The sequence below is a fragment of the Sesamum indicum genome, linkage group LG9 (assembly GCF_026168435.1).
Source record: "Sesamum indicum cultivar Baizhima isolate 11 linkage group LG9, ASM2616843v1, whole genome shotgun sequence".
NCBI lineage: Eukaryota > Viridiplantae > Streptophyta > Magnoliopsida > Lamiales > Pedaliaceae > Sesamum > Sesamum indicum.
Genome location: NC_142665.1, coordinates 6,930,991 through 6,945,544, shown reverse-complemented (window position 1 = coordinate 6,945,544; position 14,554 = coordinate 6,930,991). Strand labels below are relative to the sequence as shown.

Below are 14,554 nucleotides of genomic sequence, written 5' to 3'. Positions count from 1 at the left end.
ACTAAAAATAATTATTACACTAACCGAAAATATATAAACTATACATCTATATTAATATTTGACCAGCATGAACGTACATTTTTACATTATTTTTATTTAAAAGTTTAGGTAATAATTCTTTTTTTTATTGAAAAAAATTATCTATTAAATCTTTATTTTGAATTAAAATAATGTGTACTATTTATAAAAGCGTTTTGAAATTTTATAAAGCAAAATATGTCAAAAAATAACAAAGTATTTGATTCTAATAGTATCATACCCATTTTAGTTATTTTACAATAAAGGATCTTATTGTGCCAAACACCGCAACATTTTATTTTATTCAAACTCTTTAGGAATTGAAAATAAAATTTAATATCTTATAAACTCCTAAAACATCTTATAAAATGTAGGAGCTTATAAGATGTTTTAAAAAAGCTTAGCGAAACACCCTCTTAGTTGTTATCTTTAGGGCATCCACAAGTGTTTTTTCCTGCTTTTGGGGGTTTGTTGCCTGATTTCAAGATTATTTAACAAGTAAAAAGACACAGACAAATCCTTAAATTCAGGACCAAAAACACAGCACAATCAACATACTTTACAGGCCACTTTTAAAAGTGAGCTGCAGGTCTTATATTCTCCCACTGTCCAAACTCTATGCACTGAATTTAGCATCAAATGGAGATTGAACCTCAACTGTTGAATGCATCTTCTTCTTACACCCCTTATGTCTATGTGACTGCACCCACAAGCCCCAATGCACTCACCAGAAGCAGCAGCATGGTGTTGTACTACAGCGCACCGGCTAGCCCCGGACGAGGACTGGGCAATGCTGTTGAGAACCAGAAGGCAAGTGAGGTTCAAGGCTCAAGTCTTGATGGTTTTGAGTTCAAAACTATCAAGAAATTCAGCAGTGGGATGGGCCGGAGGTTTGAGTATGTGATGCATGGTGATCAAGGTGGTCGAGCTGGGTTAAAACATGGACAACATGGAGATTCGCTTGCTGCTGGTGGGCCGTTGAAACTCCCTCCAAGGCTGCAGTGGGAGAGTGATTTTGATGGTTTTGGTCGAAGTTGTGTGTCTGCTGCTTTGTCGCCCAAGTCACCAAGAACGGTCTGCAGAGTCCCGTTTGCATGTAAGAGTTTCTGGAACGATGATTTTGATCCTTTCAAGGTGGCTTTGCAGAAGGTGAAGGAGGAAAAGAGAGGGAGAAACAGCCATCAAAGGCGCTCTAGGTCGTATTCACCATTTAGAGTTATGTCAACTTGCTCAAGTGGCTTTGGTTATTGCAATCAAGATCTTGAGAAGAGAAACAGCCCAATGCAAGTTCAAGAATCAAGCTATAGTGGACTTTTGGAGTTCAAGGGCTCATCGTATGCAAGATGGGTTCGAGCCCAGACGAGAGAAGGGGCTCTAAGCGCAAGACGGCCCAAGAGCCAGAGACGGTTCCTGTTTGGACAGAGACTGAGGTTGGTGAACACCAAGAACTATGGCCCGGACAAGCCCACTTCAGACAATGGGAAGTATATCAAACAGAATTGTGGAAATGTTAGTAAGTTGCAGAAACTAAGAGCAGTTCTACTGAGGTATGCATCATTTGGAAGAGAAAACAAAGGATGTAAGCAAACAGAAGACAACCTTGAGAGATCAGAAACTGAGATATTTTAAGATTTCTATCTGTTTCTTCATTAACATTTGAATTCCCCCAGGGACCTGTTGAAGGAAGTGTTTGATCTTGATTACAAGAATCCTAAACCAACTTACAATGCTACTGGATAAATACCATATGCGATGCTTTTATCTTACATCTCTACTTAGAATTCAAATGAGGTGGTAATAATATACACAACCTGCTACAACCTTATCAATTGCTTCCTAGGTGCAAGAACTAATTTTCTCCAGAAAGCAAAAGAATCCAGTTTTGTGCGTGTAAACTACAACTAAGCTAAGCCCTTTTTCTCCTTCTAAACATACCGTGCCATTAATCTTGCAGAGATTTTCAGTCTTCGATAGAGAAAGATGGCTTTCTTGAATCAGCTGCTGCTCAAATTACAACGAGAACTTAGGGGTATGACCTATTCCAGTGCTTCAGCTGGCCAGAGCTTTTTCCACATAGAAATCTCTTCCTTGCCACAAAGTTTCCGAATCCCCCCATAAAATCCATCAGCCTCATTTCCCTCTTCCCTGTGGTCTTTCCTACTAACAGTTGTTCTTCTCCAACGGGAACCGCGCGTGTACTGGTTGAACTCCAGCACCAAAGTGTCTGCAGCCAGTATTCAGTGTTAGGATATTCAACTGATTTAGATAAACAAAATTCAATTACTAGCATTCGATGATAATCTAATGCCTTAAACAACTAGTTCAAACTCTAAGGCTGTGTTTGTTCCTAGGAGTTAAGTGAGCAGAAGACTAAGAAAATTGTCTTCTTGACTTCAAACAACAGTACTTTGTATTCTTTTTCTTGGGTACTTTTATTACTTCCAACACCACAATCTAAGATCCAAGCATGGATAAATGCCGTATATCATCACTTGCCACCAATCACATGCAGTTTAACGTATACATACGGTGCTATTATGTATCAAGACTGACAAAGCTTTCCAACAGTTCTCCTGGTTTTAGGATACTATAATAGGTTCAGATTCCCTTTTTGTTATCATTATTATTATAATCCAAACACATTTTTCTATTGTTGTGTGAAGAAAAGAGGAATCATTTATTCAAATCAGGCATACTCAGCCAGTCTAATAAAGAAGGTACATAATTCAAGACTTCCACTAAGGTCTGTAAAGTGCACAAAAGGAAGGAAAAAGAATAAAAGAGGAATCAAGGACTCCATAAGATAAACGTAGTATTGACTAATAACAGGAAGGTTGAGAAATGCACGGCAAAACAAAAGGAGAGAAAAAGGGGTGACGAACGGGCCAATCGAGCAGTGGCAGGAAAGTATGCCACGGGTAGCAAACAGACACGTATATATAATTTAAGAGATAAACTGGAGTGCAATATCAGCAGTGCAAGAAGCAGAATCATTTGATCTCCACAACCAAACAATATGCAGGGTTAAAGTAAGTCTTTTTCAGCTTGGCTGGCCATAAATGTCCCACTGAAACAACCACTTATGGCTTTGTTGGAAGATGATATGACAAACTAAAGAGAAAATTGTCCCAAGGGACCAGTTGGGTGCACAAGGGAAGACCCACATGCAGAAAAATGGGAGTCGACAAAGGGCCTACCAAGAATAGAAGTATATAGTTTGATGATAAAGGTTATGACCACTTTCTTAAACAATGCAAATTCTTCATGTAAAATTGCTGTTAAATCCTCCAAAATAATGACATATGACCCCCTTGTGTGTGCATTAAATGGCAATTTCTTATAGCTTCCGTGGAAAATATGGCAGCAACTTACCGCTATCATGACATCGGCAGTAATCTGCATTCCCATCACATGTTTCCAAGTGGCCTACAACACCATACCACCAACCTGTAAATATACATGAGACATTATTAACCATCAATTTTATGGGAATAATATATCAAGATTTGGTCGTATCTTAGTAGAGCAAATTCAATTGACTTACGTTTCAAATTTATAATTATAACAGTTGATAAATATATTTACCAAACAAGAACAACAGTCCACCTTCCATTTCAAGGAAATAGACTAATACAAACACGCATTGTAATTTCCAGAAAGTTCTTATTATATCACAAGATCTGAATAAAGAAAAAAAAAGTTCAGAATATGTGGGATCCTTAGACCGAAGTCAATTAAGGTCGACTTAGTGGATTTGCACTTTCTCGTGAAGCAAATTTGTTCTCTTATCATTTTCACACAAGCAAACTTCGTGGAAACGGCAGCCTCTCTTCTGTGAAGATTCTTAGCAAGATATCATCCACAGTGGACCAATGTAAAGCCAGCACTTATACCCCCGTATCAGGGCAATGCAATAGGGAAACTGAGATGATTTCGTGTTGAAAAAAATTGAATTCACGCACTGCTATATGAATCCCGTAGCTATTCATATAGAGTGAAAAGATATATTATACCATGAACAAAGGGAATAAAAAACATTGAGCCTTTCAGGTAAAGTTTGAGGAATACCATATGGAAATTCTTTGTTTCTTCTCCATTGGATTTCAATCTGATCACCAGGTTTCAACTCATTTAAACAATCGGAGATATGAAGATTGTGCGGAGAAGTATCAACAGGAGGAGCTCTTAGTCTATCCCATGTTACACCAGTCTCAATTGCACTAGCTCTTCTTCCATGTGGTGGATATCTGCTCATCAAGAAACAAACTTTAGCACTATGACCTTGCCAAGATAGTTCTTGTGAGAGATTAAGACTGCTCTGTTTTTGTAATTGACATCTATAAAATCAAGGTTCAAGATTGACTAGAATCAAATATTTGAAGATGCAGGTTTCATTACTGAAAAACTGCATCAAATCACCTGGCTTGGAAAGTGTCGGTCCTCTGGTCATAGCTGAGCTCAGCGTCATAGCATGACAACATAAATCCAATATGACCATTCTGCAAAGGAGAAACAATACACAACTCAGTAAAATCAATTTTTTTCCCTAGAAAGGCAATTTAAGTATAGAATTCATGAGCCGCCAGAAATCGAATAATTCATACCTCGCGGTTGTAGACCTGGGCAGGGAACCAGAACTTGCCAGACTCAAGAGCAAGATACCAAGACATTATTGAATCAACTGGAGGAAAACTCTGCTTCTTGCTAATATTGCTAAAACTAGATCTAATCAATGCAAAGGGCCACAGTTGAATGAGATAGCCCATCAGTCCCTTTTGCTTGTCTTGATAGATTGAACTTTTTCCTGAAACAACATGAAACTGCCATTCCCTGTATGCAGCAGGGCCAACAATTCTACCCCATTTGTTCTTCATATGCCTTTCCCACAAATGATCACTCGTGCACCAATCCCTCAAAGAGGTACACACACCAGCCATCTTGCAAAGCCCCTCCGGTGGGAGCTTCTCAAGAATGCATTCCAATACGAGGTCAGGCAAATCAAGCACAGAAGTCTCTGACACCATCTCAACACTCTCAACTTTGGAGCTAGAGTTCTTCTTCTTGGGTGACATTATTGAAGTGAAAAGTGAGAAAGTTGCAGCTAAGAGAGTGTTTCTTATGGACTTAGTGATGGAGAAAAAAGAAAGACCTTTCCAGAAGCAGAAAGAAAGCAATCTCATCTCACAAGCCCAAGAGGGAAGTGGCTTCAGGGGAAGAGACTTGTAGAAGAGGAGGAAGGAGAAGGAACAAGTGATCAAGAAGAGAAGCATTTGACAAGAGGGGGGAGTCCAGTTATGCATATATATAATATTGCTTAAATGTTAAGGGGGCTGATCAAAAAGGCTCAGGGAACCAATAATGGAAAGCAACAAGAGCAGTAAATGTAAGTAAATACTAAAAGCTCCTGTGCTTTCTCCTTGTCTTCTTCAACCCCTTGTAGAAAATCAGGAAAAGGGATCTTCCAAATCTCTTCAAAATCAATGGCTTTTATTGGCTAAGACGAAGCCCACCTAACCCAAATTGTGGGCCTCGTCAAGAAATTTTAGAATATGATTATCTGTAGACGCGTCTCAAGATTCTTGAAATAAAAAGTTGGCAAAAATCTTGGGCTTGAGCACACAATGGAAATAGTCAAGAATCAAGAAGAAAATCAATGGAAAAACCAAGTACAAAACATTACATTTACAAAACAAGAATGGGGAAAAGGAGTCAATAGAAAATTATGCCAAATCAAGAGGTTGCCTCATGCACAGATCTAACATGATCTTCCAACATATAAAACTCTAAAAAGGGATGTCAGAAAAGAGATCAGGATTCCAAACACAAAGACCCTTTCTTTGCACACAGATTCTTGGAAATCAATGAAGTGAGCTGTAGAATAAAATCGAGAAAAGTCTAGTGCTGAGTGAATATCCAAAAAAAAAAAACCCACAAATTTCAAATCTTTTTCAAGAAAAAAAAAAATAGGGAATCTCTGTGGGGCTGAAGGGTGTGAAGGAAGGCACAGGCAACTTGGTTCTCAGCCCTCCCACACCCACAGAAAATCCCTTTCTGTCTGTTCAACTATCCTCTGCCTTTGAGATCTTCAATACAAATTAAAAACAATAAAATGGGCAGCAACAAAATGCAGAAATACAACCAAAAATTGCTTCTTTCCTTTTTTTTTTTTTAAATCTTGTTTAGTGTGAGAATGAGGTGTAATGTGGGCAGTTTATAGTTGAAGGTAGCTTTGGAGTCTGTTCACTTTTTCGGATTTCAAAGCAAAGTTCACCACTCTCTCTCTCTCTCTCTCTCTCCCCTCCAGCAAGTTGGAGAAGAGCGCGGGCAGCCAGTTAAATGTTTAGTATTGAAGATAACAAGGTATGGAAATCAGAGATAATGAGTACTTTGCTAGTAATAGAGGTCAGCTGAGGGGAGGCTTCTTCCTCAACGTCCCACTATTTAAACTCATGCTATATTTGATATTTTATATATTAAATAAATATATATTTATATATAAGGTAAATTACAGTTAGTTGTTTATATAATTATAAATAGTTTTTTATTATTTGAAAAATTAAAAGTACTTTTTTGAATTTATAATCCGGCTAACAACGAGCTCATTCTGTTAATCTCCATTAAGTTCTTATTCAATTTTTATGATGAACTGATCAAAATGTTATTTTTATTATAAATTATAATTTTACATTTTTTAAATTTTTTTTATATATTTTATGGACTAGTATTTCCAATTAGTTATTTATTTTACACACCCTTAATTCTTTTATATTTTTAAAATACTTTTTAAATTTTAATAAGGGTAAAATAGTAATGTTTACCCATTGTCTAGGAGTTATATAATAAGGGAATATTTGTAGTTACGCCAAATCTCATGAACAATTGTAATTTATGCTCATATATATATATATATATATATATATATTGACTTGGTGCTCATATATATTGGTTATCATCGTATACAGTACTTGTGTGTATATAATGAATAGATATAACGTATATTTTAAAAATAAAATCAATATACGATTAAAAGATAAATATAGCTAAAAGTTTAAGATAAACATAATAGTACATTGACAATTAAAACACAACATGTATAATTTAAAAATAAATAATTATATTGATATAAACATTTAAGAATATAATTGATAGTTTAAAATTTTATGATGCCGTGTCATAAACCACCAATTGTGAGTGGAGGTTGACTTTCTTTCTTATATTATTATTAGTATTATATTTATAAAAAATAAATATATGTAATTATTTAATCACCCAATATATTAAACACCAAATCTAATATTTCCGAAATGTATCTTGTAAAAACTTTCTTTAATTTCTTTACCATAATAAAGAGTTGTTGTGGCTAAAAAAATTTAAAACAAATTAAATTGTCAGCACATGTTTCACAATTTTATTATTAAAAAAATAAAAAGAGGAAATATTATTGGTGACCAAGTGTTGCGTAACTAATACTTTTTATTTTGTGAAAATAATAGTCCTGCATAATTAATAGACAGAATTCTCACTTTTATCATAATTTTTTATCATAATTCATTTAATATTCATCTATTTTTAAATTCGGGACTAACTTAAGTATTGGAGTGCTAACCCTTTATTTTGCAGGTCCTCCTTTTTTTAGAGTTCTCACTCAATTAACCCAGATCGAACATCAAGATCCAAATGATGGGTATGGTACAAAAGAGATTGACCCAAGAAAAAGTGCTAAGCCCAAATATAGGACCACCAACCCAAGAGAGAGACAGCTCGCCCCAATCACCATGCTTAACCCAAGAAAGAGACCTTTTACAATTCAGTTCGACCTGTAGGGAGGGCCAACACCAAAGTTCAGCCCAGGAGGGGAGCCTACTTTGTCGAATATGGTCCAAGAAAGAGGCCTAATCCGGAAGCCTCCAAGCCAAATCAAAAGAAGTAAAGTGCCCCCAAGAAGTTGGACTCTGCAGCTTGAGGGGACTCCTCATCGGATAGTAGTCCGCACGAGGAAGGAGTCTGCTTCCTCCAAAAACTTGTTGCTAAAGAAACGGATAAGGATGAGCCTTATCCCCAAATCCCTTCTTTTCTGCCTAATGTTCGGATCCTCTTCACCAGGTACGCCTCCTCGAGTTCTTGCCACAGAAGGACCCTCCTTCTATAAATACAGGGAGTACCAACAGCCCCCTCCCCCAGGTTCTAGAACTCTTCTTGCTGCTTTTCTATTACTCTAATTTCGTGCTCTTACATATGAAATTCTCACTTTTATCATAATTTCTCGTCATAATTCATCTATATATTCGTCTATTTTTAAATTTGGGACTAACTCAAGCATCAAAGTGTTAACTCTTTATTTTGCAGGTCCTCTTTCTCGAGAGCTCTCACACAATTAACTCAAATCCAACATCAAGATCCAATAGTTTTGAACTCATACTAAAATCACACACATCAAATATATATAATATTTTTGTTAAATATTTAACAATAGTGTTATGAGGTTCCGAATTAGATTATTTCATTCTTATAATTAAAAAAAAAAAAGAAAGAAAGAATCATATCCTATTGATAATATATCAACAAATTCATTTAATTTAATAATTTATTATATATAAACATTTAGATTTATCCAAATTAAACCTTAAATGCCTGCATTATTATATTCAAGCTTAGATCATGAATCTATAATCCTTGCACATTTAATTTTAAAATCCATCAATAATTTATCTCTATTATTACTTCAAATTATCTATACACCGTCCCTAGCTAACACACACACACACACATATATATTAACTTATTGGCTGACTTGAATTATTAACATACAATCCACGCGTTTTTACATAATTATTTTAATATATTGAACTTTTTCAACCATCTAAAGTTGGAAATTTATGAATACATTAGGCTAGGCGATAAAAATTGAGAAATTAATTGGAGGATTATTTAAAAAATATTAGACCATATTGCATATCTATATATTACATGAAGTATTAAGTCCTAAAATGTGAAATTTTAAAAGGGAAAATAACATTTTCCATTTTATAACTTGTACGGGTTTTTTAATTTTAATTTTGTAACTTCACGAAAATAACACTTTTAGTCCCATAATGTTTTTCTGTTTAACGTACAAATCTATCTGCTTAACACGTGGCTATTAAGTGGTTAGTTTGAAAACTAAGCGGCCACGTGATATTTTCTATTATTGCTTGAAAATTATAAAAAATTTCATTCAAATTACTATTTTACCCTTAGTAAAATTTTTCTTAAAAAAATATAAGAAAAAATCTTAGATTGAGTACATTAAATAATATTTTGAGAATATTAGTTCATAAAAATATTTTATAAAATTATAAAAAATATATAAAATTATAATTTATAATTCAAATGGTCATTTTGGAAAGTTTATCATAAAAGTTGAATGAAAACCTAACGAAATGAGCTTGTTGTTACATGAACGTCGAAATCAGAAGAATATTTTATAATTTTTTAAATTAAATAAAAAATATTTATAATTATATTAGATCTATAAAAGATAATTATAATTTACCATAAAAACATTATTAGTTTGTGGAGGTGGAGTGGAGTTTCTCCTAACTTTTCTCGAAGCTCAAGTTAGGAGAGGCGAGACTGTCACCAACCGCCGGTCCACGCGGACTTCTGGCTGGTCAGTCAACGGACTCTTTTACCACTACAAGTGGCCAATCATCTCATTTAGGATAAATTACATTAATAGTCCCTAGAATAAAATTTAATTACGCAAACGTCTTATATTTTTTATGAATTTATAAAAATATCCTCTTAAATGGATCACTCTAATTTCTTTGAGGGGTACTTGTAAGCCTCTTTGGTCTCGGGTATGGTAATAATATAAATTACAGGTGTATTCCCGAGGTAGTATTTATAATTTTATAAAGCACAGGGATGCATATATAATTTACTTATATAATCTAAGGTTATATTTGAATTGATGGGATTTGAATTTGAGAGAAGAATTTAGAGATAAAATTATCTCGTAAAATAAGTCATTGTTTTTAATTAAATCGACTATGCTAATGGATTCATAATTTCGTGTTCGATTAAAAAATTCAAATTATTAAAAATAAAAATAATTTAATATTAGTATTTTTAACACTTTTCCTCTCGGCATAAAAAAAATTCCATATATTATAAATTTTTATGGTTTAAAAATTATAATGAATCAATACTTTATACTAATCAATGTAAAAACTTAAGTATTGGTCGTAATTAATTAATATTTATCATAATTTTAATTATAATCGAAATACTTTTCAGAATTTTGAGCTATGGCTTAATTTTCAGTCTTGAAAGTAGAAACATCGCCTAATAGTCATTGTAAAGCTTTTTAACCACAATAATTAGACATAACAATAAATCATATTTCTCGTGATGAGTGCATATGGTATTTATTTATTTTTGTGAAAACTTACACAGTTACACGTAAAATTGACTTATTTAATAAATCAGTTGTAATAAAATTCAAACTCAAAATTCAAACTTATTATGCTCAATAATTATCTTATTTAAAAGTTAAAATTATTAAAGAAAATAATAAATAATAAATTAATATTTTTTTTTGACAAAATATAATAAATTAGTATTTGTAACAGATAATGTTTGGGGTTGATGTGTATATCTAGAATGGCCTCCCAAATTGGACACCTTGGAAAAGCATCAAATTTATGGTGGGCATGGCTTTTTCTAACGTGTCTAAGGGACAAAAACAAACCAAATTGCCCCCACCAATCACTGTCCCAATAAAGTAATTGGTGCCAAAAGTCATTAAATTTGGTAATTATGCAAATTTAATTTCTACCATCTTTCTCTCAATAATTTTAAGCATCCAAAAAATATTTGGGCCATTAATGTATTGATATAGGCACACGTCTTACATCGATCACAAACCACGAAGTTAGCTGGTTGATAAGTTCAAGGTTCTCTCTTCCTAACAGCACGCCTTTTTATGACAAAATCTCGCACAACAACCACCAAAGTCAAAGTGTAATAATGTTGACGTTTGTAGGGTGTAATTTTTCAAAATTAAAGGATGATTTGAGCAAATGATGTCGATATTTCTAGTAGACCTATGTTTAACTTTTTAAAAGATATGAATGTAAATAGACCATAAATCAGAAAGTGTAGATATAATTATTCCTTAAAATTAACCTCATGCGGTATCATATAAGAATCGGAGCACCTCTAATAAGTTTTCGAGTATCAATACCCATTATAAATATCATCCTTTTTTTAAAGACAAAAAGAGAGAGAAATTAAAATCGAACGAGGTTTAAAACAAACATGTTTTACATAATAAAAAGAATAAAAATCACTCTTGAAAAGAAAAATGTGATCACATATGTTTATTTTAGGTAAGGAAAAGTTCATGCATGTCACACATAGGCCAAAATTAACTATCAAATGTCCTCAATAATGTGTGGATTCAATGTATGTACAAACATTTCCTCTAAAGAAGTAGACATACTTGCACATAAATTTTTATATCATATAACAATTTCTCCATTGGGAAAAAATCTTATCTAATTCAATCAAATCCCATTGGATTCTTGCTCATGTGGGCATCATTTATTTTTCCCAACTTACCTTTTTCTTTAATTTATTTTTTTAGCCCACCTCCCCACATTAAGGAACAATAAAGTATAGAAAAATAATATTTTAATTTTTGTACATAAGTCATATATATAATATTTACTATATATTAAATAAAATATCAATTTAAATAAAGGGTTAGACTGAAAATGAATTTTATTTTAATTATATTAATATTTTAATCATGTGGGATATTTTTTTATTGTATTTTGAAAAGTATTTTTTTTTTTTTAATGATGGAAGATTGAAGAATATTCTCTATGGTTGCTTTCATACATGAATCACTTATAAGTATATAGCTTATCTTTGGTAGCACTGTCTCATAAAGCAACATCACATCAATTTTCATATTTCTATCATGCTATAATTTAATTCCAATGTTGTGTTGTTTTTGTCCATGGAGTGACCACTTTCACACTCCATATGTCTCTATTCATTATTATTATTATTTATTTTAATGTGTGTGGATGCAACAAATAACTAACTTTAGCATTATTGCAACTTTAAATCATATATATTTATATATATGATTTTCATTAAGGTTCCATGTCTTGAAATTTTGAGTTTGATTGACAAAATGAATAATTTTAACATACCCTTTAAAAATTTAAAAAAAAAAAGAATATTCCAATTTTCGACACGGTTAGCTAGAACTACATGGGAAATTTAATTTGGGAAGGAAATTGATGTATATTCTATACAAGTAAAAATTGTAATATAGTCGTTGTCCTGTTGTGCAAGGTATTGTATGTATTGAACTCGGATGAGTTTCACAATTTTCTTTCGAAAAGGTACTTCACCGTAACCCACTCAAACTATTGGTTTGTAATAAATGCGGGATGTGGAGAGGAGGTCTTGCACTTTATGGGCAATTCAAACCCAGTGTTTGCAACAAATATGAGAAGTCGATACAGAGGAAGTCTCGAAATTTATAAGTCATCCAAATTTCCGCTTGTGTAGTCGATGTAAAATGTGTGACAACCTCACCAGTCTTCCAGACGAAAGCGTTGCGATGGGTGCATGAGCTTGTTCCCACATACGATACCAAACAGCATAGCAAATTATCGTTTGTTACGACTTCATATAAGCCTTACTGTTTTGTCTTGAAAATGCATTTTGCTAAAAAAGACGAGGTCTCAGAACTTAATTATAAACCAATCAAACTCCACATTTGTAATCAATATGCAACGCACGTACATGATTGTATGTCTGGAGTATGTGATTATTTTAATTTAAAAAAAAAAAAAAGAGCCTTATAGTTGACAAGATAGGAGGAGGAATAAATAAGAAATCTGAAATGTAGATGTGATAAGGGACGGTGCATGTGCAGGTTCAATGAATTCACACTTAGCATAAGATCAAAGGAATGTACATTAGTTTTTTGAGGTTGGTCAAAATGATACTAGGTTTGTTCTAAGTTGTAACTCAACTCCACCCCATTTTTCATTATGCCCTATTCTCCAACCCTGCAAATATATCAAAATCACGTGAACGATGTATGCACCGTCCCATGTCCGTTTTCTAGATTGTATTGTCGAGTTTTTTTAATTTTGAATTAATTATATTTTTTTATACTCAATAATAGTGGTAGAGAGTGAAAGAGTCAAATAAGCACTTAAATGAAATACTACTTTTAAAAATAATAATTTTTTTGTTTTAGAATGTTCCGGAAAAATGAGAAATTTAAATTTGGTGCTCACAAAAGGTATATAATATCAAAATAAATAAACAAAAAAGTCACGTTTTATTTCGAGAAAATATGCTTAATTTGTTTATATTTAAAAATTATTATTAATTTCTTTTAAAAAAATATTGAAACTTTATTTTCGAAATTAAGGAAAATAATTTAAATTAATATTTCACTTTGAACTTTCTCTATGATAGTACATGAGGGGAAGTTGAGCCATGAGTACAAAGGCTGTACAAGTGAGAAGTACAGATTTCCAAGAAATGATGTACATTTGAGCAAAGTACCAAGTTGTCGTAGTGTAGTACAAGTACCAATCCCAAGATTGGGATTTCTATATATATTGCAAAAACTCATTTTACATATTGCCCACAAAACTTTGGTGTAAGAAATTCAACATTTGGTGAAGATGTCCAATAGGGGCGTCATGAGACCAGACGAACATCGTTTCTGAATAAGTTAATTATTGTAAGAATTTCGTGTGTTCTCAGGTCGCCCCTGTAGGATTTTTCTTCACTTGAGCGGGTGTTTGTAATAGTTTTTGAGAATAAGTCAGGAAAAATATTAAAGTTTAGTTGTAGCAGAAGTTGCGTATGTTTGAAAGTAAAAGTGAAGAGTGAAAAAAATGAAGTTGGTGTGTTTGAGGGGACAAAAAGAAAAAAAAAATCGTTAGTTTTTACAGTTTATCGATAAGCTGAAAAGGTTGGTGAGGTGGAGCTTTTAATTATTAGCTTAAATTAAAATTAAACTAAATAGTTCAAAAGTATATATTGTGAACAAAAAGTATTATTTCCACTTGTTTAGAAAAGAAAACATTGATAACTACTTAAGTTAAAGGAGAAATTACATTAACACCCCAAAATTATGTTAAAATACACAAACATCCTCTGTATTTTTGTAAAATTACAATTACATTGTCTGATATTATAATTGTACAGCTACACCCCCTATTTATAGCTAAATTTACACAAGTACCCCTTAAAAAATATTACATTAATAACCCTCAAGAAGTGCAGTTATAATTTTACAGAAAATAAGAATATTTGCATAATTTGATCCAATTTTAAAAATTATCAATATAATTTATTCAAAATTGAATTATTGCAAACACCCGTATTAATGTGTTTGTGAAGTGGGACAAAAAATCAAAGGTCTTAATTTTTTTGGGGGGATTTCAAGAAGTATAGGTTTATTGTTTGGAATGAATATTTTGTTTTTGAAAAATATAACATCAACTAA

At 32.8% G+C, this 14,554-nt stretch overlaps 2 protein-coding genes across 2 annotated transcripts; one reads left to right on the top strand and one right to left on the bottom strand.

Moving 5' to 3' along the window:
- The first annotated feature begins 365 nt into the window (after window positions 1–365).
- LOC148786844 (uncharacterized) lies at window positions 366–1,647 on the top strand. Its single transcript, XM_088885259.1, has one exon. It carries the CDS (start codon window positions 658–660, stop codon window positions 1,645–1,647), a length of 990 nt encoding a protein of 329 aa, XP_088741385.1. The 5' UTR covers window positions 366–657.
- On the bottom strand, window positions 1,625–6,177 carry LOC105170934 (F-box protein At2g32560). The gene is made up of 5 exons (XM_011091873.3): window positions 4,623–6,177; window positions 4,438–4,517; window positions 4,087–4,265; window positions 3,391–3,465; window positions 1,625–2,242 (listed from the first exon to the last, which is right to left on the bottom strand). The coding sequence occupies exons 1-5, from the start codon at window positions 5,316–5,318 to the stop codon at window positions 2,055–2,057; spliced, it is 1,218 nt and encodes a 405-aa protein (XP_011090175.1). The 5' UTR covers window positions 5,319–6,177; the 3' UTR covers window positions 1,625–2,054.
- Window positions 6,178–14,554: the final 8,377 nt, after the last annotated feature.